Source organism: Scyliorhinus torazame, chromosome 5, assembly GCF_047496885.1.
Source record: "Scyliorhinus torazame isolate Kashiwa2021f chromosome 5, sScyTor2.1, whole genome shotgun sequence".
Classification (NCBI taxonomy): domain Eukaryota; kingdom Metazoa; phylum Chordata; class Chondrichthyes; order Carcharhiniformes; family Scyliorhinidae; genus Scyliorhinus; species Scyliorhinus torazame.
This window is the reverse complement of record NC_092711.1, coordinates 151,446,281-151,473,513: the sequence shown is the minus strand read 5'-3', so window position 1 is coordinate 151,473,513 and position 27,233 is coordinate 151,446,281. Positions and strand designations below refer to the sequence as shown.

The following is a 27,233-nucleotide window of genomic DNA, read 5'->3' as shown; positions in this document are numbered from 1 at the left end:
ACTATCCAGAAAATTCTGCCTTTGTCTTAATTGATTTAAATGCTGTCCAAACTAAAGTGAATTTATTCAATGGTAAGTTGGGGGTGGCTGAAATTAATTATGTTCTCGATAACAAGATCAGTATCTTCAATTAAAAACCTTGCATTTCTATAGCACCTTTCACAACCATAGGGCGCCCCAAAGTGCTTCACAGCCAATTAAGTACTTTGAAGTGTCATCACTTTTTGTAATGTAGGAATCGTGGCAATCAATTTACACACAGCAAGATCCCACACACAGCAATGTGATAATGAGCAGGTGATCTGTTTTTAGTGATGTTGATTGAGGGATAAATATTGACCAGGACACTGGGGTAACTCCCCTGCTCTTCTTCAAAATAGTGGCCGTGGGATCTCTAACATCCATCTGATAGGGATAGACAGGGCCTCAGTTGAACATCTTATTTGAAAGAAGGCTGTTCTGACAGTGCAGCACTCCCTCAGTGCTGCGAGGAGGAATGTTGGATGTAATTTTTGTCCTCCAGTCCCTGGACTGGGACTTGAATCTACAGCCTTCTGACTCAGAGGTGAGAAAACTGCCCACTTAGCCACGGCTGATACTATAGACAATACAAAGTTAGAAAGTTAAAGCTACCCTTTAAAGCCCCCATCCTTTGCCTCCAGTGCCTAAATGTAATAATAAAAACCCCAGTATAAATAACATGGATTTGACTGACAAATGTTGAGGTGTTGGTTTCGAGTCACAAGGTTTGACTTCCCATTTGAGCCTCGGGCACCTTTCTGTCTCTCTATTGCTCATGTCAATGACAGACAGCGATAGAGCTGAGGGCTGAATTTAACTGAGAATAACGCTCCAGTTGGCAAACTTCCATGAATGTCACACAATTTATGTAAAGGGCTAAATCCAGATTTAGAGAAGACAGATTTTTAATGGGTTGAAGGGTAATGGAGAACTGGCAGTACGGTGGAATTAAAGCCAGGATGAGCACAGCCATGATAGAATGGCAGAGCAAACTGGTTGGGCCAAATGGCCTAATTCTGCTCCTATATCTTATAACTTATGAAAGGGGGAGACATTGATTTGCTCCCAGATGTTGCCCAGAGGAGGAAGTTTTCGTCTGACACTCATTGTCGAACCTCCACATTATGACATCACAAAGGAGCTCGTCCTCTAAACCAGCCAATAGGAATAAATCCGTTCCGCAGTGGCGTCACTGCATTTGAGCGCACAAGCCCGGCGCGCGGCCACCACCCGGGGTGCCGATTCCCCCACCGTCTGTTCCCTCTTCCCCCAGCGCATCGTCGAGACGGTTTCCAGGCAACCAGCTGACAGCTCCGGCCAGAGCGAGAAGCCCCTCCCCCAACCCAGGACTGCGCATGTCTCGGGGAGAGGGAAATCTGCGCATGTGCAGGGTGAGCTCAATCCCGCTGACTTTACCGCTGACTTGTGCCCAATGGGAAGATAGGAGGACCGGAAGGACTCTGTTTCTCCGCCAATCAGAGCTCCCCCATTGTCTCAATGCGGAAGCTGGACATGGAGGTTTCTGCCGAGCAAAGCCGTTGTTCCTCCAACCCTGAATGAGCTGGAGCTGCACAGACTCCTGTCCAACATCTGTGAGTAAAACACTTTCTTTTCTACCCCTTTCCATTTCTTTTCTCATTCTCACCTTCAGTTGGTCACTTGCAGCAACTGAAGAAAAAAAAGTGAATCCAGGGAGGGTGCAGACTCTGCAAAGCTTGGCCCAGGTCTCTCTCTCTCTCTCTCTCTCTCAAAGACATTGACATCCTTTGCTCCCTCAGCTTGACACATTTATTTGTCTGGCTAAAAGGATGGTCTCTTTCCTAATGTTCACAATTAAAGGGCTGGTTTCCCCAGGAGATGGCTGACATTTAAGGGGACAGTAAGCAGGGCAAATCCAACTCAGCCAATTACTTGTCTGTGGGTCTACTGTCTATCATCAGCAAAGTGATGGAAGGAGTAATCAAAGGCCCTATTAAGTGGCACTTGTTCTGCAATAACCTGCTCCTGGACGCTCAGTTTGGGTTCCGCCAGGGTCACTCAGCTCCTGACCTCATTACAGCCTTGGTTCAAACTTGGACGAAAGAGCTGAATGCTGGAAGTGAGGCGAGAGTGACTCCCCTTGACATCAAGGCAGCATTTGACTGAGTATGGCATCAAGGAGCCCCAGCTAAACTGGAGTCAATGGGAATCAGGGGATAACTCTCCACTGGTTGGAGTCATACCTGGCACAAAGGAAGATGGTTGTGGTGATTGGAGGTCAATCATCTCAGCCCCAGGACTTCACTGTAGGTGTTGCTCAGGACAGTTTTCACGGCCCAACCATCTTCAGCTGCTTCATCAATGACCTCCCTTCCATCATAAGGTGAGAAGTGATGATGTTTGTCGATGACTGCACAGTGATGTTTGTCGATGACTGCACAATGGTCAGCACCATTCTCAACTCCTCAGATAATGAAGCATTCCATGTCCAAATTCAGTAAGACCTGGACAATATCCAAGCTTGGCCTAATAAGTGGCAAGGTACATTCGTGCTACACAAGTGCCAGGCAATGACCATCTCCTACAAGAGAGGATCTAACCACCACCCCTTGGCATTGAGTGGCATTTTCATTGCTGAATCCCCCACAACCAACATCCTGGGGGTTACCATTGATCAAAAACTGAACTGGACTAGTCGTATTAATACTGTAGCTCCCAGGGCAGGTCAAAGGCTGGGAATCCTACGGCGAGTAACACCACCTGATGCCCAAAGCTTGTCTACCAGACATCTACAAGCACAAGTCAGGAGTGTAATGGAATACGCTCCACTTTGCTGGATGAGTGCAGCTCCAACAACACTCCAGAAGCTGGACACTATCCAGGACAAAGCCGCCTGATTGATTGCGTCGCCTTCTACAAACATTCAAACCGTCCACCACCGACAAACAGTAGCAGCTGTGTATACCATCTACAAGATATACTGCAGTAACTCATAAAGGTTCCTCAGACAGCACCTTCCAAACCCACAACCACTCCCATCTAGAAGGACAAGAGCAGCAGATTCCTGGGAACCTCACCACCTGGAGGTTCGTTTCCAAGTTAGACACCACCCTGACTTGGAAATATATTGCCGTTCCTTCACTGTCCCTGGGGCAACATCCTGGAATTCCCTCCCTAACAGCACAGGGATGTAGGGCAGCATGGTGGAGCAGTGGTTAGCGCTGCTGCCTCACGGCGCCGAGGTCCCAGGTTCGATCCCGACTCTGGGTCACTGTCCGTGTGTAGTTTGCACACTCTCAAAGAACAAGAACAAAGAAAAGTACAGCACAGGAACAGGCCCTTCGGCCCTCCAAGCCTGTGCCGACCATGCTGCCCGACTAAACTAGAATCTTCTACTTCCTTGGTCCGTATCCCTCTATTCCCATCCTATTCATATATTTGTCAAGATGCCCCTTAAATGTCACTATCGTCCCTGCTTCCACCACCTCCTCCGGCAGCGAGTCCCAGGCACCCACTACCCTCTGTGTAAAAAAGCTTGCCTAGTACATCTACTCTAAACCTTGCCCCTCACACCTTAAACCTATGCCCCCTAGTAATTGACCCTCTACCCTGGGGAAAAGCCTCTGACTATCCACTCTGTCTATGCCCCTCACAATTTTGTAGATCTCTATCAGGTCGCCCCGCAACCTCCGTCGTTCCAGTGAGAACAAACCGAGTTTATTCAACCGCTCCTCATAGCTAATGCCCTCCAGACCAGTCAACATTCTGGTAAATCTCTTCTGCACCCTCTCTAAAGCCTCCACGTCCTTCTGGTAGTGTGGCGACCAGAATTGAACACTATACTCCAAGTGTGGCCTAACTAAGGTTCTATACAGCTGCAACATGACTTGCCAATCCTTATACTCAATGCCCCGGCCAATGAAGGCAAGTATGCCGTATGCCTTCTTGACTAACTTCTCCACCTGTGTTACCCCTTTCAGTGACCTGTGGACCTGTACACCTAGATCTCTCTGACTTTCAATACTCTTGAGGGTTCTACCATTCACTGTATATTCCCTACCTGCATTAGACCTTCCAAAATGCATTACCTCACATTTGTCCGGATTAAACTCCATCTGCCATCTCTCCGCCCAAGTCTCCAAACAATCTAAATCCTACTGTATCCTCTGACAGTCCTCATCGCTATCCGCAATTTCACCAACCTTTGTGTCGTCTGCAAACGTACTAATCAGACCAGTTACATTTTCCTCAAAATCATTTACATATACTACAAACAGCAAAGGTCCCAGCACTGATCCCTGATGAACACCACTAGTCACAGCCCTCCAATTAGAAAAGCATCCTTCCATTGTTACTCTCTGCCTTCTATGACCTAGCCAGTTCTGTATCGACCTTGCCAGCTCACCCCTGATCCCGTGTGACTTCACCTTTTGTACTCGTCTACCATGAGGGACCTTGTCAAAGGCCTTACTGAAGTCCATATAGACAACATCCACTGCCCTACCTGCATCAATCATCTTTGTGACCTCTTCGAAAAACTCTATCAAGTTAGTGAGACACGACCTCCCTTTCACAAAACCATGCTGCCTCTCACTAATACGTCCATTTGCTTCCAAACGGGAGTAGATCCTGTCTCGAAGAATTCTCTCCAGTAATTTCCCTACCACTGACATGAGGCTCACTGGCCTGTAGTTCCCTGGATTATCCTTGCTACCCTTCTTAAACAAAGGAACAACATTGGCTATTCTCCAGTCCTCCGGGACATCACCTGAAGACAGTGAGGATCCAAAGATTTCTGTCAAGGCCTCAGCAATTTCCTCTCTAACCTCCTTCAGTATTCTGCGGTTGATCCCATCAGGCCCTGGGGACTTATCTACCTTAATATTTCTCAAGATGCCCAACACCTCGTCTTTTTGGATCTCAATGTGACCCAGGCTATCTGCACACCCTTCTCCAGACTCAACATCCACCAATTCCTTCTCTTTGGTGAATACTGATGCAAAGTATTCATTTAGTACCTCGCCCATTTCCTCTGGCTCCACACATAGATTCCCTTGCCTATCCTTCAGTGGGCCAACCCTTTCCATGGCTACCCTCTTGCTTTTTATGTACGTGTATAAAGCCTTGGGATTTTCCTTAACCCTATTTGCCAATGACTTTCCGTGACCCCTTCTAGCCCACCTGACTCCTTGCTTAAGTTCCATCCTACTTTCCTTATATTCCACACAGGCTTTGTCTGTTCCCAGCCTTTTAGCCCTGACAAATGCCTCCTTTTTCTTTTTGCCGAGGCCTACAATATCTCTCGTCAACCAAGGTTCCCGAAAATTGCTGTATTTATCCTTCTTCCTCACAGGAACATGCCGGTCCTGAATTCCTTTCAACTGACACTTGAAAGCCTCCCACATGTCAGATGTTGATTTACCCTCAAACATCCGCCCCCAATCTAGGTTCTTCAGTTCCCGCTTAATATTGTTATAATTAGTCTTCCCCCAATTTAGCACATTCACCCTAGGACCACTCTTATCCTTGTCCACCAGCACTTTAAAACTTACTGAATTGTGGTCACTGTTCCCAAAATGCTCCGCTACTGAAATGTCTACCACCTGGCCGGGCTCATTCCCCAATACCAGGTCCAGTACAGCCCCTTCCCTAGTTGGACTGTCTACATATTCTTTTAAGAAGCCCTCCTGGATGCTCCTTACAAACTCTGCCCCGTCTAAGCCCCTGGAACTAAGTGAGTCCCAGTCAATTTTGGGGAAGTTGAAGTCTCCCATCACAACAACCCTGTTGTTTTTACTCTTTTCCAAAATCTGTCTACCTCTCTGCTCCTCTATCTCCCACTGGCTGTTGGGAGGCCTGTAGTAAACCCCCAACATTGTGACTGTACCCTTCTTATTCCTGATCTCTACCCATATAGCCTCACTGCCCTCTGAGATGTCCTCCCGTAATACAGCTGTGATATTCTCCCTCACCAGCAGCGCAACTCCGCCACCCCTTTTACATCCCCCCTATCCCGCCTGAAACATCTAAATCTATTAACCACCGGGGATGTACCTACACCTCAAGGACTGCAGCAGTTCAAGAAGGCAGCTCACCGCTACTTCGGAAGGGCAACTGCGGATGGGCAATAAATGCCGGCCTGACCAGCATTGTCCACATCCCGTAAATTAATTTTTAAAAATTTAATATCGGACAGAGATATGTCTAGTGTTGTTATGTGGTATGTATTATATATATTATTGGTTCTGTAATAAAATACATGTATTATTATTTCTATTTTTGTAATATAGTACTGTACCTACATTATATATTTCCAGTCATACAGTCATTGCAGCACTGACAGAATCCATTTGGGAACTCAAGTCAATGCTGACTCTCTGTACAGCAATCCAGTCAGTCCCATTCCCCCTCGATATCCCTGTTCCCCTGCAAGTTTATTTTCTTCAAGTGACCATCCTATTTTATTTTTAAATTATGAATCATCTCAATAACTTCCACAACCCCTGTGGGCAGTGAGTTCCCTGTCATGACCACTCCATGACTAAATAAAATTCTTCCTCAGAATTTCCCCATCTCTAATCAGTAAATGTACTTATATGGAGATTCTCTACTCTTATATAAATCAAAAGAGTGGCTAAGGTAAATATTGGTCCTTTCGATGATGAGAAGCGAGATTTAATAATGGGAGATGAGGAAATGGCTGAGGAACTGAACAGGTTTTTTGGGTCGGCCTTCACAGTGGAAGACACAAATAACATGCCAGTGACTGATGGAAATGAGGCTATGACAGGTGAGGACCTTGAGAGGATTGTTATCACCAAGGAGGTAGCGATGGGCAAGCTAATGGGGCTAAAGGTAGACCAGTCTCCTGGCCCTGATGGAATGCATCCCAGAGTGCTAAAAGAGATGGCTAGGGAAATTGCAAATGCACTAGTGATAATTTACCAAAATTCACCAGACTCTGGGGTGGTCCTGGCAGATTGGAAATTCGCAAACGTGACACCACTGTTTAAAAAAGGACGTAGGCAGAAAGTGGGTAATTATAGGCCAGTGAGCTTAACTTCGGTAGTAGGGAAGATGCTGGAATCTATCATCAAGGAAGAAATAGCGAGACATCTGGATGGAAATTGTCCCATTGGGCAGACGCAGCATGGGTTCATAAAGGGCAGGTCGTGCCTAACTAATTTCGTGGAATTTTTTGAGGACTTTACCAGTGCGGTAGATAACGGGGAGCCAATGGATGTGGTATATCTGGATTTCCAGAAAGCCTTTGACAAGGTGCCACACAAAAGGTTGCTGCATAAGATAAAGATGCATGGCATTAAGCATGGATAGAGGATTGGTTAATTAATAGAAAGCAAAGAGTGGGGATTAATGGGTGGTTCTCTGGTTGGAAATCAGTAACTAGTGGTGTCCCTCAGGGATCAGTGTTGGGCCCACAACTGTTCACAATTTACATAGATAATTTGGAGTTGGGGACCAAGGGCAATGTGTCCAAGTTTGCAGACGACACTAAGATAAGTGGTAAAGCAAAAAGTGCAGAGGATACTGGAAGTCTGCAGAGTGATTTGGATAGGCTAAATTAATGGGCTAGGGTCTGGCAGATGGAATACAATGTTGACAAATGTGAGGTTATCCATTTTGGTAGGAATAAAAGCAAAAGGGATTATTATTTAAATGATAAAATATTAAAACATGCTGCTATGCAGAGAGACCTGGGTGTGCTAGTGCATGAGTCGCAAAAAGTTGGTTTACAGGTGCAACAGGTGATTAAGAAGGCAAATGGAATTTTGTCCTTCATTGCTAGAGGGATGGAGTTTAAGACTAGGGAGGTTCTGCTGCAATTGTATAAGGTGTTAGTGAGACCACACCTGGAGTATTGTGTTGAGTTTTGGTCTCCTTACTTGAGAAAGAACGTACTGGCACTGGAGGGCGTGCAGAGGAGATTCACTAGGTTAATCCCAAAGCTGAAGGGGTTGGATTACGAGGAGAGGTTGAGTAGACTGGGACTGTACTTGTTGGAATTTAGAAGGATGAGGGGGGAATCTTATAGAAACATATAAAATTATGAAGGGAATAGATAGGATAGATGCGGGCAGGTTGTTTCCACTGGCGGGTGAAAGCAGAACTAGGGGGCATACCCTCAAAATAAGGGGAAGTAGATTTAGGACTGAGTTTAGGAGGAACTTCTTCACCCAAAGGGTTGTTAATCTATGGAATTCCTTGCCCAGTGAAGCAGTAGAGGCTCCTTCATTAAATGTTTTTAAGATAAAGATAGATAGTTTTTTGAAGAATAAAGGGATTAAGGGTTATGGTGTTCGGGCTGGAAAGTGGAGCTGAATCCACAAAAGATCAGCCATGATCTCATTGAATGGTGGAGCAGGCTCGAGGGGCCAGATGGCCTACTCCTGCTCCTAGTTCTTATGTTCTTATGTTCTTGTACAGATTTTAGTGAGTTTAGATTTGTTGATCAGCACCTTCAGCAAAATTGGGAGAGAAAGTAAGTGTCTGTATATTACACACGTTTTCCATCCAGTAATATCGACATATATCTATGTGGCAGCCTGCATGAATATTTTCAGGTCTCTGTGTCCAGGACAGGAAGCAGTGAGCGTGAATCTGTCAATCAGCCTGAATCAGCACCTTCAGGAGAATTGGGAGGGTGAATATTAGATACAGCAGAGTGAGAATGGAGGGAGAGTGTGTGGGATTGAAATTTGGAGCATTTCATTGAAAGAGAGAGGGAAGAATGTTCGATAGAAACTAGAATTGTCTGTTCTGAGTTTCTATCCTGTACTGACAATGATTACTATTGTCAAATTTGTTTGCAGGCAGTTCGAACGAGAGGAGTTTGGGCCGATATCTCAAACTAAATATCACGTCAAGAACTGACTGAGTCACTCAATTCTTGGGATCATCGGCCTTTGAATCAAGAAGGAGATATGTTTGGCGATTCTGTCTGCTTCAAGAGATTTTAAACAACAGTGTGTCTGGAAAAGCACTGAGACACACATACACACCCATGTGAGACTGTTACAGAGCACTGACTGTGCAAAGAGCTTTAACCAGTGACACAGCCTGAAAAAATACTTCACCATTCACAGCAGGGAGAGACTGTACAGGTGTTCTGTGTGTGGACGAGGCTTCAACTGATCGTCCAACGTGGTGAGACGCAAGATCACCCGGACAATGGAGAAACCATGGAAATGTGAGGATTGTGGGAAGGGATTCACAGCCCCACACGAGCTGGCAAGGCATCAACACAGTCACACTGGAGAGAGGCCGTTCACCTGCTCTCAGTGTGAAAAGGGATTCACTGACTTTTACAGCCTACGGAGACACGAACGAGTTCACACTGGGGAGAGACCGTTCACCTGCTCTGACTGTGGGAAGGGATTCACTCAGTTATCCAACCTGCAGACACACCAGCGAGTTCACACTGGAGAGAGGCCTTTCACCTGCTCCCAGTGTGAAAAGGGATTCATTGACATTGGCAGACTGCGGAGACACGAACGAGTTCACACTGGAGAGAGACCTTTCACCTGCTCTCAGTGTGAAAAGGGATTCACTAACATTGGCAGACTGCGGAGACACGAAAGAGTTCATACCGGGGAGAGGCCATTCATCTGCACTGTGTGTGATATGGGATTCACTCGGTTACACCACCTGCAGACACACCAGCGAGTTCACACCGGGGAGAGGCCGTACATCTGCACTGTGTGTGATAAGGGATTCACTCAATTATCCAGCCTGCAGAGACACCAGCGAGTTCACACGGGGGAGAGGCCGTACATCTGCTCTGTGTGTGATAAGGGATTCACTCAATTATCCGGCCTGCGTAGCCACAATGTCACTCACACCAAGAGCAGGCCCTTTAAATGCTCTGACTGCAGGAGGGGTTTCAAAAGCTCTTGGCTACTGATGTCCCACCAGCGCATTCACACTGAGGAGAGACCGTTCAGCTGCTCTCTCTGCACAAAGAGGTTTCAAACATCATCCACATTGCGGAGACACCAGCGAGTTCACACTGGAAAGAAGCCATTCACCTGCTCTCACTGTGGGGAGGGATTCACTCTGTCGTCCAACATGCTGAGACACCAAAGGGTTCACAAGTGATGTCGGGTTAGATTCTGCTGTTATTCCTGCTGTTAATCACATCCAGGACTGAACCTGGAGTGGGTGAAAGTGTTTGTCTCCTCACCAACTCCTGGTGCTCGGACGTGGTGACCCTGGCGAACTACTGCTCCCCGGACCTGGAATACCCGACTGTGAAGTGCCGTCCATACTACCTTCCACGGAGTTCACTTCTGCCATCATCACGGTGGTCTCCATCCCACCCCAGGCGGAAGTGAAGACGCCGCTTGATGAATTGTAACCGCTATAAATAACAATGAAGCAGAATACCCGGAGGACTTGTTCATCGTGGCCGGGGACTTTAACCAGGCCAACCTCGAGTGTACTGCCAAAATTCCACCAACATATCTCCTGTCCCAACAGGGGCCCCAACATCCTTGACCACTACTACACAAACATCAAGGGCGCCTGATGATCCATCCCCTGACTGCAATCGGACCACAAGACGGTGCTCCTTCTCCCGGCATACAAGTAGAAACTTTTTAAAAAAAAATGTTATTAAGAATTTATAAACAAAATTTTCAACCATACAAACAAACCCCCCCCCCCCCTGTAACAAAAAGAAAAGAAAGCTCGCATAGCAAGACATAAACATGGCAAGTCAATATGATACAGAACCTTGTACATTGGATTCCTTCCGTACATATCAGTTTTCCGGATCCTTTATGTATTTTCTTGCTCAGATACCCCCCAGAAAAAAAACCCTCCCCCCCCCCCCCCCCCCCCCCCCCCCCCCGGGTTGCTGCTGCTGACCGAACTCCATCTAATGCTCCGCGAGATAGTCTAGGAACGGTTGCCACCGCCTGTAGAACCCCTGCGCAGACCCTCTCAAGGCAAACTTTATCCTCTCCAACTTGATAAACCCTGCCTTGTAATTTATCCAGGCTTCCACACTGGGGGCTTCGCATCTTTCCACACTAACAAGATCCTCCGCCGGGCTACCAGGGACGCAAAGGCCAGAATGCCGGCCTCTTTCGCCTCCTGCACTCCCGGCTCATCCGCTGCTCCAAATAATGCTAGCCCCCAAATTGGCTTGACCTGGACTTTCACCACCTTGGATATAGTTCTCGCAACTCCCCTCCAGAACCCATCCAGTGCCGGGCACGACCAAAACATATGGACATGATTCGTCGGGCTTCCTGAGCACCCCCCACAACTGTCCTCCATCCCAAAGAACCTACTCAGCCTCGCCCCCATCATGTGCGCTCTGTGAACAACCTTAAATTGTATTAGGCTAAGCCTGGCACACGAGGAAGAGGAATTAACCCTACTTAGGGCTTCAGCCCACAGACCCTCCTCAATCTCCTCCCCCAGCTCCTCTTCCCATTTACCCTTCAGCTCCTCTACCAAAGCCTCCCCCTCTTCTTTCATCTCCTGGTATATCGCCGACACCTTGCCTTCTCTGACCCATACGCCCGAAATCACCCTGTCTTGAATCCCCTGTGCCGGGAGCAGCGGGAATTCCCTCACCTGCCGCCTCACAAACGCCCTCACTTGCATGCACCTGAAAGCATTTCCCGGGGGTAGTCCAAACTTCTCCTCCGGTGCCCATAAGCTCGCAAACGTCCCATCGATGAACAGGTCCCCCATTCTTCTAATCTCTGCCCGATGCCAGCTCTGAAACCCCCCGTCCATCCTTCTTGGGACAAACCGATGGTTATCTCTGATCGGGGACCACACCGAGGCTCCCATTGCACCCCTGTACCATCTCCACTGCCCCCTGATCTTTAGCGTTGCCGCCACCACCGGACTCGTGGTGTACCTTGTCGGCGAGAGCGGCAGCGGTGCCGTTACCAGCGCCCCCAGGCTCGTTCCTTTGCAGGACGCCATCTCCAGCCTCTTCCATGCCGCCCCCTCTCCCTCCATCACCCACTTACGGATCATTGCCACGTTGGCTGCCCAGTAGTAGCCACCCAGATTCGGCCACGCCAGCCCTACTCTATCTCTACTACGCTCCAGGAACCCCCTCCTTACCCTCGGGGTCTTACTCGTCCCCACAAAACCAATAATGCTCCTGCCTACCCTCTTAAAAAAGGCCTTGGTGATCACAATTGGAAGGCATTGGAATACAAAAAGAAACCTCGGGAGGACCACCATTTTAATCGACTGGACCCTGCCCTCTAGCGAGAGTGGCAACATGTCCCACCGTTTAAAGTCCTCCTCCATCTGCTCCACCAGCCACGTCAAATTAAGTTTGTGCAGGGTCCCCCAGCTCCTAGCTACCTGGATCCCCAAGTATCGAAAGCTCCTTTCCGCCCTCCTCAACGGTAGGTCGTCTATCCCTCTTCCCTGATCCCCCGAATGCACCACAAAGAGCTCACTCTTCCCTACATTGGGCTTGTAGCCCGAGAAGTCCCCAAACTCCCTTAGGATCTGCATGACCTCCACCATCCCCTCCACTGGGTCCGCCACATACAGCAACAGGTCGTCTGCGTACAGCGACACTCGATGCTCCTCTCCCCCTCGAACCACCCCCCTCCATTTCATGGACTCCCTTAATACCACGGCCAAAGGTTCAATTGCTAATGCAAACATCAGGGGGGACATGGGGCACCCCTGCCTCGTCCCTCGATACAGCCGAAAATACTCCGACCTCCGCCGATTCGTAACCACACTCGCCACCGGGGCTCTGCATAGGAGCTTAACCCAACTGATAAACCCCGCCCCAAACCTCCGCAGCACTTCCCAGAGATACTCCCACTCTACTCGGTCAAAGGCCTTCTCCGCGTCCATAGCTGCCACTATCTCCGCCTCTCCCTCCACCGATGGCATCATTATCACATTTAGGAGCCTCCGCACATTGGTATTTAACTGCCTGCCTTTTACAAATCCCGTCTGGTCCTCGTGAATCGCCCCCGGGACACAGTCCTCAATCCTCGTAGCCAACATTTTTGCTAGCAACTTAGCACCTCCGTTGAGGAGCGAGATCGGCCTATACGACCCGCATTGCAGTGGGTCCTTATCCCGCTTCAGGATCAAAGAGATCGTCGCCTCCGACATTGTCGGGGGCAGGGTCACCCCCTCCCTTGCCTCATTGAAGGTCCTTACCAGCAACGGGGCTAACAGGTCTACATACTTCCTATAGAACTCCACCGGGAACCCATCCGGTCCCTTCCCTGCCTGAATGCTCCCCAGTCCTTTAACCAGCTCCGCCATCCCAATTGGCGCCCCCAAACCAGCCACCTCCTGCTCCTCCACCCTCGGGAACCCCAGCTGGTCCAAGAATCGTCGCATCCCCTCTTTTCCCCCTGGGGGCTGGGACCTATACAGGTCCTCGTAGAAGGCCTTGAATGCCTCATTCACTTTCACCGCACTCCGCACCGTAGTTCCCTTTCCATCCTTGACTCCACCTATTTCCCTCGCTGCCATCTTACGGAGCTGATGTGCCAGCATCCGGCTCGCCTTCTCCCCATACTCATACATCGCCCCCTGTGCTTTCCTCCACTGTGCCTCTGCCTTCCCTGTGGTCAACAGGTCGAACTCCGTCTGGAGACTTCGTCTCTCCCTGAGTAGTCCCTCATCAGGGGCCTCTGCATATCTCCTGTCCACTCTTAAGATCTCCCCCACTAACCTCTCCCTTTCCCTGCCCTCTCTCTTCTCCCTATGAGCCCTGATGGAGATTAACTCTCCCCTGACCACCGCCTTCAGCGCCTCCCGTACTACTCCCACCTGCACCTCCCCGTTGTCGTTGGCCTCCAGATACCTTTCGATGCACCCCCGCACCCTTCCGCACACTTCCTCGTCTGCCAGCAGTCCCACATCCAACCGCCACAGCGGGCGTTGGTCCCTCTCCTCCCCCAGCTCCAGTTCCACCCAGTGCGGGGCGTGGTCTGAAATGGCTATGGTCGAATACTCCGTTCCCTCCACTTTCGGGATCAATGCCCTGCCCAGAACAAAAAAATCTATCCGGGAGTAGGCCTTGTGTACATGGGAGAAAAAAGAAAATTCTCTGGCCAAAGGCCTGGCAAATCTCCACGGATCTACTCCCCCCATCTGATCCATGAACCCCCTGAGCACCTTGGCTGCAGCCGGCCTCTTTCCGGTCCTAGATCTGGAGCGATCCAGTGCTGGGTCCAACACCGTGTTGAAATCCCCACCCATTATCAAGCTTCCTACCTCCAAGTCCGGAATACGGCCCAACATCCGTTTCATGAATCCAGCATCGTCCCAATTCGGGGCGTATACATTTACCAATACCACCCCCGTCCCCTGCAACCTACCGCTCACCATCACATATTGGCCTCCATTGTCCGCTACTATGTTCTTGACCTCAAACAACACCTACTTCCCCACCAGTATTGCCACCTCTCTATTCTTCGCATCCAGCCCCGAATGGAACACCTGTCCTACCCATCCCTTCCTTAACCTGACCTGATCTGCCACCTTCAGATGTGTCTCCTGAAGCATGACCATGTCTGCCTTCAGTCCCTTTAAGTGCGTGAACACTCGGGCCCTCTTAACCGGCCCACTGCCTCCTGCTGACCCCGGCTTCCCCCGCCTTCCCGTTGACCCCCCCGTGTGGAAATCCCTCCTCCTCCTTACGCTCCTCCATCCCCCCCCCTCCCTAACGCGGGAAAAAGCCATCGCTTTCCTGAGCCAGCCCCGCCCCCTGTGGCGCAGCTCCTGTTGCGGCCTTATCCAAATTCCCCCATCCCCGAGTCTCACCTCCCTCCAGCACCGACGCCCACATTCCTCATTGTCCCCCCATCAAGAACTCTTCCCCCATCCCCATCCATCGTCCCACCCGTGAAACATTCTTTACCCATATTTACAACCCTGTATAGTCAACATCTCCCCCACATCCACAGTCCCTCAGTTCGAGTCCAATTTTTCCGTTTGGATAAAGGTCCAAGCCTCTTCTGGCATTTCAAAATAGTGGTGTCGGTCCTGATAAGTGACCCACAGTCGTCCTAGCTGCAGCATTCCGAATCTCACCCTTTTTTTATGCAGCACCGCCTTGGCCCGGTTGAAGCCAGCTGTCCTCTTTGCCACCTCCGCGCTCCAGTCCTGGTATACTCGGATCACCGCATTCTCCCATCTGCTGCTCCGCTCCTTCTTGGCCCATCTCAGGACACTCTCTCTGTCTGCGAAGTGATGGAACCTCGCCACTATCGCCCTTGGCGGCTCGCCAGCCTTGGGTCTCCTTGCCAGGACCCGGTGAGCCCCTTCTAGCTCCAGGGGGCTCGGAAAGGCCTCTGCACCCACCAGCGAATGGAGCATCATGCTCACATACGCCCCGGCATCAGCCCCCTCCACTCCTTCGGGGAGACCCAGAATCTGGAGATTCTTCCTCCTCGACCTGTTCTCCAGGACCTCGAGTCTCTCGGCCCACCTCTTGTGCAGCGCCTCGTGCGCCTCCATCTTCACCGCCAGGCCCAAGATCTCGTCCTCGTTCTCGTTAGTTTTGTCCTTCACCTCTCTGAGCACTATGGCCTGGGCCTTCTGGGTCTCCTTCAGCCCCTTGATCGCCAACAGCATTGGCGCCAGCGCCTCCTTTTTAAGCTCCTCCATGCAGCGCCTGAGAAACTCCTGCTGGTCCGGCCCCCATGCTGCTCGATCTCCGACCTCCGCCATCTTGATTTTCCCCCCTCGTTTCTGCCGCTGCTCCAGAGCTTGTTTTTTGGTCGTTCACTGCTAATCCCCTCCATGCGACGGAAGGGGGACCTTACTTCACCTTCCCACACGGGATTTAGTCAAAAAAAATTCCGTTGGGGCTCCTCCGGAGAGCCCAAAAGTCCGTTGTAGCGGGAGCTGCCGAAATGTGCGGCTTAGCTCCGCATCGCCGCAATTGGAAGTCCTACAAGCAGAAACTTAACAGGAGAATCCGGTTAAGAAGGTTGATGCAACAGAAGGTCGATGCAACGCGACTGCTTGGAGTCAGTGGACTGGTCCATATACAATAACAAGGGCAGCATGGTAGCACAAGTGGATAGCACTATGACTTCACAGCACTAGGGTCCCAGGTTCGATTCCCTGCTGGGTCGCTAGCGGTCTGTGCGGAGTCTGCACGTTCTCCCTGTCTCTGCGTGGGTTTCCTTCGGGTGCTCCGGTTTCCTCCCACAGTCCAAAGACTTGCAGGTTAGGTGGATTGGCCATGATAAATTGCCTTCGTGACCAAAAAAGGTTAGGAGGGGTTATTGGGTTACAGGGATAGGGTGAGGGCTTAAGTGGGTCGGTGTAGACCCGATGGGCCGAATGGCCTCCTTCTGCACTGTATGTTCTATGTTAACTCTGCAGCCAATCTAGACGAGTATGCCAGCACCGTCACAGACTTCATCAGTAAATGTGTAGAAGATTGCGTGTAAAAGAAGGTAGTCTGTACGTCACCCAACCAGAATCCATGGTTTAATTGGGAGATTCGCTCCCGACTGAAGGTGTTCAAGGCAGGCAACCCTGATCTATTCAAGAAATCTATATATGACCTCCACAAAGCCAACAGGGACTCCCAAGTGACGATACCAAACTAATCTAGACCCGCAGACTAACGACAGGGACTCTCATTGGTTGTGCCAGGTCATGCACCCAGATCCTGCGCTGACCCACTGGCAGGTGTGTTTCCAGACATCCTCAATCTCTCCCTCCTCCGTTCCAAGGTTCCCATTGGCTTCAAGAAGACCACCATCATACCGGTGCCAAAGGAGAACCAGGCAACGTGCCTCAATGGCTACCATCCGGTGGCCTTGACATCAATCATTATGAATTGCTTCGAGATGTTGGACACATCAACTCCATACTCGCAGCATTCCTTGATCCACTGCAATTCACATACCGCCACAACCGGTCCACAGCAGATGCCATCTCCCTGGCCCTATACTCGCCCCAGAAGCATCTCGACAACAAGGACTCCTACGTCAGACTCCTATTCATTGACTACAGCTCTGCCTTCAACACCATAATCCCAACCAAGCTCATATAAAAACTCCAAAACTTCGGACTAGGCTCCTCCCTCTGCACCTGGATCCTCGACTTTCTGACCCACAGACCACAATCAGTAAAGATAAACAACAACACCACCTCCGTGATAGTTCTCAATTCAGGAGCACCGCAAGGCTGCACTGCCTATACACACACACACACGACTGCATGGCAAAATTTGGCTCCAAATCCATCCACATGTTTGCTGATGACACGACTGTAGTGGTTCGGATCACTAACATCCCCACGATAGTCCTCAATACCGGGGCCCCACAAGGCTGCGTACTTAGCCCCCTACTACACTCGTTATACACACACGACTGTGTGGCAAAATCTGCTCCCGCTCCATCTACAGGTTTGCTGATGACATGACGTAATGGGTCGGATGTCAAACAACGATGAGTCAGAGTCCAGGAGGGAGATAGAGAACCTAGTGGCATGGTGTAATGACAACAATCTCTCCCTCAATGTCAGCAAAACTAAGAAGCTGGTCATTGACTTCAGGAAGTGAAGTATCGTACACACCCCTGTCTGCATTAATGGGGCTGAGGTGGAGATGGTTAGCAGCTTCAAATTCCGAGGTGTGCACATCACCAGCATTCTGTCCTGGTCCACCCACATCAGCGTTACAACCAAGAAACATATACTTCCTCAGGAAACTAAGGAAATTCAGCATGTCCACACCGATTGCCACATGGGCGGCACGGTAACACAGTGGTTAGCATTGTTGCTTCACAGCGCCAGCATCCCAGGTTTGATTCCCGCTTGGGTCATTGTCTGTGCAGAGTATGCATGTTCTCCCCGTGTCTGCGTGGGTTTCCTCCGGGTGCTCCGGTTTCCTCCCACAAGTCCCGAAGGACGTGCTTGTTAGGTGAATTGGACATTCTGAATTCTCCCTCAGTGAACCCAAACAGGCGCCAGAGTGTGACGACTAAGAGATTTTCACAGTAACTTCATTGCAGCATTAACGTAAGCAATTATGAAGATTATCATTGACTTTTACCAATTATTACAGGTGCACCAACCTTTACAGGAGCACCATAGAAAACATCTTATCTGGCTGCATCACAGCTTATGTTATGGGCCAGGGTTCAGAAAACTCCAAAGTATATCATGGAGTTCACCTGACCTACAATTGTTTATTGATTTTGGTTCCGATGAGCACAAGGGCTGCCTTTCAGGTGTTATTCAACAGAGGCCTTCACCACTTTTAATCAAAACAAGCTTTATTCTACGAATTTAGTTAACATTTTTATAAACACACACAGTAAGCATTTTTATAAATTACAAACATAAATACCCCACACAGCTACAGTAATCTATGTATAACCCTGAATACATTCCCCCCTTTAACTGTTCCAATTTAATAACAAGATCCCATAAACCAGTACCTCCTTTTCAAAGGTGTGGCCCAGCACACAGCACTCAAGACCTGGTTTGGATGCGCTTGTTTCCTTTCCAAAACAGCAGGTTTGAATTCCTTCCAGGAAGCAATTATTTATTTTCAAGTTATCAAGCAGTCTGGAAACAGCTTTTAAAATGAAGATCGAGAGACAGGCCAAAATACTCCTCTTTCTGAGTACAGCAGCCAAAAATGTGAGAACGAAAGCAAAAAACTCAGCCACAAAACTGCCCCAAACCAAAGCGAAAGTAAAGCCAACACCCAGAGCCACAGCCCAGCTCCACCCACACAATGACATCACTGAAGCCATGTGATAAGACAAAACATTTCTTAAAGGGACACTCCCATGACACTCAGTATGGCAACTGCTCAGCCCAAGACTAAGAAACTACAGAGTTGTGAACACAGCCAAGTCCCTCACACAAACCCGCCTCCCATCCATTGACTCTGTCCACACCTCCCGCTGCTTTGGGAAAGCCGGCAGCAAAATCAAACACCCTCCCACCAAGGTTATTCTCTTTTCCAATCTCTTCCATTGGGCAGGTGATACAAAAGTTTGAGATCTCGCAATAACAGATTCTAAACAGCTTCTTCCCCGCTGTCACCAGACTGCTGAATGACCCTCTTATGGACTGAACTGATCTCTCCACACATCTTCTCTACTGAGTAGCACTACACTCCGTATGCTTCACCCAATGTCTATGTATTTAAATTGTGTATTTATCATATGTCCTATGTTTTTTCATGTCTAAAATGATCTGTCTGTATTGTACACAGAACAATACGTTTCACTGTACCTCGGTGCATGTAAATAAATTTAATCAGATCAAACTTTGTTCATTCTGACACTTGGTGAAGTGGGAGGGTCGGAGGGTTTCTTTCTGCTGGATTGGCCGGTCTCACGATTTTGCTTCCAGTGGACCGACGCTCTTTGAGTCTGGGGGAGAACACATTTCCACTGGAATGATCCACAAAGGCTGAAGTACATTTATTTTATCCTGGATAGTAAATAGTGTTATTCCCCCACTACAGGTGGATCTAAAAGAAACCAGATGGGTTTTTACAACTATCGACAATGCTTTCATGGTCAGCGATGACTTTTAATTCCAGATTTTTAATTAATTAAAATTTCACCATCTGCATTATCCTGGGTCTCTGGGTTACTGGTCTGGCTATTGTTTTCCGAGATGTGTTTTGTGAGAGATGAAGTCACTATAGCCAATAAGTGAGCTATTTTCGAGTTGTTTCCTTTACGTCCTGTACTTTCCCACCAAATTGCAGACAAAACAGCTGCAACTGTACTGTGTATAAACGTGTGTTATTGTAACTACTCCCAGAGATGCTTCGGTTCGCTGAAGCATTCCCTGCATGTTTGTAATAAAGATTCCTAAACTTTACCCAACTCTAGACTGCGAGTGACATTTGTCCCAAAACAGCCTGGCATCAGGAACAGGATCCACTGACGACTCTGGGGATGAAGCCGTATGGGAGGTGAAACAGAAAGAGTTAGGCAGTTGGACAGAGTTTGGCGTGTGTTCAGAGGTCCCAGATAGGGGTCAGCCAGCATCATCACATCGATGGATCTGCACAGAAAAGGTCCAACCAGATGGAACTTATAAGACCAAGGTGAGGTTAGTGACGCGGGAATTTGAAGAAGTCTTAGGAGAGAAAGAGGTCAGAGTGGACTCGCCCATAGCGGGAAAGGTAATTTTGAAATTTCTTTTGCCCTTTTCGTGACATTTTCTCAGAACTTTCAGTCAAGAAACATAAAAGCTGCATTTGCGCTGGGGGATCGCCTCCAGAGGGCAGTGTTTCTACAACCTACGGTGCCAGATGTAGATGGAAGACTTTGGAAATTCAATAAGTTTGTCTATGTTTTGAACAATGTTTCAGGGTGTATGGCACTTCTCAGTTAGATCAGTTTTGTCCAAGTCGGGTTGTCTCTACCTGAAGGCAGAAGCTGCCGTGCTTTATTGGTTCCAAGGCAGGAAACTCTCGGGCATCTTTATGATGCATGTTGATGGCTGCCTATGTGGTGATACTAGTGAGTTCCAAAACAATGTTACTGACAGGATCAGAACAACATTTAAGGTTGGAGTCAGGCTTCTGGGACCTTTAAATAAATTGGATTGGAAATTGGGCAGTGTGCGTCTGATGTGACTTTACATCAACAATCTCACGGAGACAGTATGAACCCTGTCATAGTCAATGGGGCCCGGGGCCTCACAGAAAGATGAAGGTGTTTCCAAAGCTGGGACTGAGCTGCTGCAAAGTTGAATTGACGAATGGGGCACACAGGCAAGGCCGGATACAAGTTTTGATGTCTTCGAGCTGAGTTCTGTAATGAAACATCCAGAGGGCAAGGATATTTAACAGGCAAACAAAACAAAAAATACAAGATGGAGAAATGTGTGCTGAAATTTCCATCTTTGGGTGAGCTGCAAAATATAAAATGGATTTTTTTAGTGATGCCTCACTCGGATGAGCCTGGCTCAGTGTCTGTACACTGAGTGATGTATAAGAATCTCTTTCAGCAGAAGAACAGACAAACATTTCTCATTTTAAATTCAAAGGTCGATGATATTCAGCTCCCATGAATCAAGTGACTCTGTCACATCTTGATGTGATATTTGGTGTGAAATTTCTGTCTGTAACTCCTCCTCTTCTAATATCCTGGAAAAGGAATTTACAAAAGCCATCACTGTTAGTGCAGGATACCCAAATGGAATGTGAAATTCGATCCTATTGTAAGGTCCGGGTTTGGCTCCAATCTGAATTGTAACACTCAAATCAATTACATGTCAGACTATGTTGTGAAAGTTACCTGCAGCCCCTGACTAGTTACAGACCATTCCAGGTACAAGAATATTGTCACAGAATTTATTAAGTTAATTGTAATAAGTACAAAATCACAATAATTAACAAAGGCAGTGGATCAGTCCGTTCACTCTGGATCACCAGCTCTCAGCTTCCAGGTGACTGTGGAGCTGTCTCTTGTTCTGTTGACTGAAGTCTATCCTCTTTCTTCATGTTGTGTTGTGCAACGAGCTCGAGAATTGTAGCTCATTAACCCTTTCTAGTATCTACCTCTACGCATGGCTGGTAGTTTCCTGTGGTTCTGATTGGCCCAAGCAGCCCATGATCAGTCCCTGATTGGTTAAATGGGGCACAATCAATGTCTGATTGGTCTCTGAAGGATATCGGTCACCTTGCTGATGTGTGATGTCAGTTTCTCATTGTGGTGTCACTTCCTCATGATTAATATTCGTCAGGCTCATCGTCCTAACTGATGCCTAAAGTCACCCATGATTATTGTGGTACATTAATTACAAGCCTTATTTAATACTTCCTGTATACTCTACCTACAATGTAACTACTGTTAGGAGGCCCATTAACTACTCACACAAGAGACCTTGTAACTTATTATTTCTTATCTCGAGCAAAGCTGATTCCACACCCTGAACTTTCAGGCTAAGTTGATCTCTCAGTACTGAACTAATGTAATCCTTAATGAACAGGGGCAATCCCATCATCTTTTCCGAGCTTCATGCATTCCAATATGTCAAATACCCTTCAACATTTAGATTCCAGCCTTGGTCACCTTTCAAACAAATCTCTGTCATGTCTATCAGGCCACACATTTATCTCTATCCATGCTGACAATTCTTTTTTTTAAATTTCGAGTACCCAATTCATTTTTCCAATTAAGGGGCAATTTAGCGTGGCCAATCCACCTAGCCTGCACATCTTTCAATTGTGGGAATGAAACCCACGCAAACACGGGGAGAATGTGCAAACTCCACATGACAGTGACCCAGAGCCAGGATTGAACCTGGGACCTCGGCGCCGTGAGGCAGCACTGCTAACCACTGCGCCACCGTGCTGCCCCATCTGCGCTGACAATTCAGCCAATCTCTGTGAAATGCTGCGTGCATTTTCAATCCATTTTCAGGGCTTCAATAATCCAATAGGGATTTCAAGTGAAACCTCTTTATCCAGCGAGTGGTGAGAATGTGGAACTCGCTACCACAGTGAGTGGTTGAGGTGAACAGCATGAATACTGCATGAACAGCTGTATCTTGACAAGGGAGAAAGGAATAGAAGGAGATTCTGATGGGGGGAGATGAAGAGGGGTGGGTGGAGGCTCATGTGGAGCATGAACACTGACAGAGACCAATTGAGCCGACTGGCCTGGCCCTGTGCTGTAGACTCAATGGAACAGAGACAAATGTATTTATTTTAGATCCACCTGATAAAACTTTTTCTTGGGATGTAGGCATCACTGGCTGGGTCAGCATTTGTTACCCATTCATAATTGCCTTTGAACTGAGTGGCTTGCTAGGTCATTACAGTGGGGGACAGTTAAGAGTCAACCACATCTGTGTGGGTCTGGAGTCACATGTGGGCCAGACCCGGTAAGGATGGCAAATTTGAAATGAAATGAAAATCGCTTATTGTCACAAGTAGGCTTCAAATGAAGTTACTGTGAAAAGCCCCTAGTCGCCACATTCCGGCACCTGTTCGGGGAGGCAGTTACGGGAATGCAGTCCTGGATGAAATTGAGAGCAGAAACAATAACAGTATCCAACCCACATTATTAATTGTGAACTTGTTGGTGTCTCAGCAGGTGCGATGAATTACAAAATCCCTTCCCACATTCAGAGCAGAGGAATGGCCTCTCCCCAGTGTGAACATGTTGATGTTTTCGCAGGCTGGATGAATGTCTGAATTCCTTCCCACACCAAGAGCAGGTGAATGACTGCTCCCCAGTGTGAACTTCCTGGTGTGACTTCAGGCTGGATAACCGACTGAATCCCTTCCCACACTGAGAGCAGGTGAACGGCCTCTCCCCAGTGTGAACTCGCTGGTGTCTCTGCAAGTCGGATAGCCAAGTGAATCCCTTCCCACACTGAGAGCAGATGAATAGCTTCTCCCGAGAGTGAACCCGCTGGTGTGACTTCAGGCTGGAAAACTCAGTGAATCGCTTCTCACACTTGAGAGCAGATGAATGGTCTCTCCCCAGTGTGAACCCGCTGGTGTCTCTGTAGCGTGGATGTATGTCTGAATCCCTTCCCACACTGAGAGCAGATGAATGGCTTCTCCCGAGAATGAACTCACTGGTATGACTTCAGGCTGTATAACTCAGTGAATCGCTTCTCACACTGAGAGCAGGTGAACGGCCTTTTACCAGTGTGAAGTCGCTGATGTTTCTGCAGGGTGGTTGAACGACTGAATCCCTTTCCACACTGAGAGCAGGTGAACGGCCTCTCCCCAGTGTGAACTCGCTGGTGTGTTTGCAGGTTGGATAGACAAGTGAATTCCTTCCCACACTGAGAGCAGGTGAACGGCCTTTCTCCAGTGTGAATTTGTCGATGAGCTTCCAGCTGAGATGGGGCTCTGAAATCCCTTCCCACAGTCACTACATTTCCACGTTTTTTCCATGTTCTGGGTCTCCTCATGTGTCTCTCGGTTGGATAATCAGTTGAAGCCTCGTCCACACACAGAACACGTGTACGGTCTCTCCCCGCTGTGAATGGTGTGATGTTTTTTCAGGCTGTGTCACTGGTTAAAGCTCTTTCCACAGTCAGTGCTCTGGAACACTCTCACTCGGGTGTGTGTGTCTCGGTGCTTTTCCAGTCACACTGATGTTTCAAATCTTCTTAAATAGACAGAGCAGGCAAACATTTTGCCCCCTAGATTTAAACGCTGATGATAGTCGGGGCCTGATGAACCTAGTTGCTCAGTCAGGTCGGGATGTGACGTTTGAGGTTGCTGTCTATAATTCCTCTTCTTCTAATATCCTGTAAAAACAATTTAGAAACAACATCACTGTCAGTACGGGATAGGAATTCAGATCAGACAAATTTAGTTTCTCTGGAACATTCTTTCCTCTGTCATTTCCCAAAAGGTGTAAATCTCCATCCCACACACTTTCTCTCCATTCTCTCTCTGTTGTATCTAATATCCACCCTCCCAATTCTCCTAAAGGTGCTGATTCAGGCTGATTGACAGATCCCTGCTCACTGCTTCCTGTCCTGGACACAGAGACCATAACAAATGGCAGCTGCAGTTGGCCATTCGGCCCATTGAGCCTGCTCAACCATTCGGTTAGACCATTGGCCGATCTACCTCAACATCATTTTCTCACACCATTCCCCATATCCCTCAATATCTTTAATATCGAGAATCCTAAATTACCTTGCTAAATTACCCTTAGTGTCTAAAACAAAAGGTTAGGTGGGGTTACTGAGATAAGTGGAGGTGTATCAATCTCTGGCTTGAAAATACTTGATGACTGAGGCTCCACGGCCTCTGGGGTAGAGAATTCCAAAGCTTCACCACATCCTCGAGTGAAGAAATCCCTCTTCATCTTGCCTTTCCCTTAATTTTATGATCTATTCCCCATAACCCTTGACTCCCTCGTCAAATATAAATCTGTCCAACTCATCCATGAATATATTCAATGACCCCCCCCAGACTCCACTGGTCCCTGTGGAAGAGAAATCCAGAGACTAACAACCCTCAGAGAAGGGATGAATCGAAATATATAACGTAGCTACAGCACAATATTACACAACTGGAAATAATAAATGTACTTTATTACTGAACCATAAATAATATATCTAATCTGCATAATATAACAATACTGGATATTTCTCTGGTCTGATATTAATTGACTGTCCCCTTAAATGTCAGCCATCTCCTGGGGAAACCAGCCCTTTAATTGTGAACATTAGGAAAGAGACCATCCTTTTAGCCAGACAAATAAATGTGTCAAGCTGAGGGAGCAAAGGATGTCAATGTCTTTCAGAATCATAGAATTTACAGTGCAGAAGGAGGCCATTCGGACCATCAAATCTGCACCGGCCCTTGGAAAGAGAACACTATCTAAGCCCACACCTCCACCCTATCTCAGCAACCCCACCTAACCTTTTTTTTTTTGGACACTAAGGGTAATTGAGCATGGCCAATCCACCTTACCTGCACATCTTTGAACTGTGGGAGGAAACCGGAGCACCCGGAGGAAACCCACACAGACACAGGGAGAACGTGCAGACTCCACACAGACAGTGACCCAAGCTGGAATGGAACCTGGGACCCTGGAGCTGTGAAGCAACTGTGCTAACCACTGTGCTACCATGCTGCCCCTAAAAGAGAGAGAGAGAGACCTGGGCCAACCTTTCCAGAGTCTGCACCCTCCCTGAATTCACTTCCTTTCATTTCAGTTGCTGCAAGTCACCAACTCAAAGCCAGAATAAGAAAACAAATGGAACGGGGGAATCATTGATTTCTTCCCAGATGTTGCACAGAGGATAAAGTTTTACATCTTTTTTTTCTGAACAATTCCACAATGCAAAAGGACAAAGCTGAATGCAGAACAATCAGCAATACACTAAAAATACACCCACAATACACGCAAAACAGAAACTAATGAATAATCAATCCAAAACAGAAACCAATGAATAATCAATCCAAAACAGAAACTAATAAATAATCAAACCAAAACAGAAATGAATGAATAATCAATCCAAAACAGAAACCAATGAATAATCAATGCAAAATAGAAACTAATGAATAATCAATCCAAAACAGAAACGAATGAATAATCAATCCAAAACAGAAACAAATGAATAATCAACCCAAAGCAGAAACTAATAAATAATCAATCCAAAGCAGAAACTAATGAATAATCAATGCAAAACAGAAACTAATTAATAATCAATCCAAAACAGAAACGAATGAATATTCAATCCAAAACAGAAACGAATGAATAACCAATAAAAAAACAAAACCTGGAGCATTCAAGCCAGTGCAATCCCGCCCCCCCCCCCCTCTCCCGAGCAGTCGCCCCACATAGGTGAAGGGTGTCCAACACATGTATGGGAAAGTATGCGTGTGAAAAGCAGAGGACCAAGCAGGCACACCTGTCACATTAGAGGTAAGCGAAAAGCTGGGTCGTGAAGGATGGTCGGTTGGTAAAAATGGGTACCGGGCAAAAAAGTTTGAAAAACACTGACTGTGAATCCCTTCTGCACACGGAACAGGTGAATGGTCTCTCCCCAGTGTGACCACATTGATGAATTTCCAGCTGAGATGAACCTTTGAATCCCTTCCCACAGTCCCCACATTTCAACGTATTTTCTATAGTGCGGGTATCCTCATGTTTCTCCAGGTTGGATAATCTATTGAAGCCTCCTCCAAATGGTACAGTCCTGCTGTTCAATGATTTTCAGGCGGCCATCTGTCAGATCTTCTCGTGACATCAGGTTTCAGATTTCTGGCTGTGAATCCTCCTCACCTAATATCCTGTAAAAGGAGTTTGCAAAATTCATCACTGTCTGTACGGATAGAAATTCAGGAGAAAAATCCTGGGCCAACATTTCCAGAGTCTCCACCCTCTCTTCCTGGATTCATTTCCTTTCCCTTCAGTTGTTGCAAGTCACCAATTCAAGACCAGAATGGGTAAAGAAATGGAAAGGGGGAGAAAAGAAAGTGTTTTACTCACAGATGTTGGAGACAGGAGGACGTTTCCGTCTGTGTGAACCTCAATCTTCACTCACAAATTGGCTGGAGAAGAGTCCTTCCGGTCGCCCCGGTTTCCCATTGGTCAATCCCTTCTGACAGACGATGAGGGGCGGAACACCACGTGGGGGTGGGAGAGACTTTTCCCTCCAGCCGCGCTGAGCTGGTGTCCAATGGGAAAGGCTGGAAGACCCGGACACACAATGGTCAGTGCGCCGCTTTGTTCCGGTCCCCGCCTCAGTCCCGCACATGCGCACTC

At 47.9% G+C, this 27,233-nt stretch overlaps 1 protein-coding gene and 1 long non-coding RNA gene across 3 annotated transcripts; one reads left to right on the top strand and one right to left on the bottom strand.

Annotated features, from left to right (window-relative positions):
- Positions 1-1,539: 1,539 nt before the first annotated feature.
- Positions 1,540-10,820, top strand: LOC140422078 (uncharacterized). Its single transcript, XM_072507080.1, has 2 exons — positions 1,540-1,613; positions 8,832-10,820. The coding sequence occupies exon 2, from the start codon at positions 9,190-9,192 to the stop codon at positions 10,114-10,116; it is 927 nt and encodes a 308-aa protein (XP_072363181.1). The 5' UTR covers positions 1,540-1,613; positions 8,832-9,189; the 3' UTR covers positions 10,117-10,820.
- A 10,497-nt stretch (positions 10,821-21,317) lies between these two features.
- Positions 21,318-27,215, bottom strand: LOC140422106 (uncharacterized). 2 transcript variants are annotated; one of them, XR_011947254.1, is made up of 3 exons: positions 26,958-27,215; positions 26,377-26,758; positions 21,318-24,252 (listed from the first exon to the last, which is right to left on the bottom strand). It is a non-coding gene; the product is annotated as an uncharacterized lncRNA (long non-coding RNA). The 2 variants fall into 2 exon arrangements; XR_011947253.1 differs by lacking the exon at positions 26,958-27,215 and having other exon boundaries at positions 26,377-26,951.
- Positions 27,216-27,233: the final 18 nt, after the last annotated feature.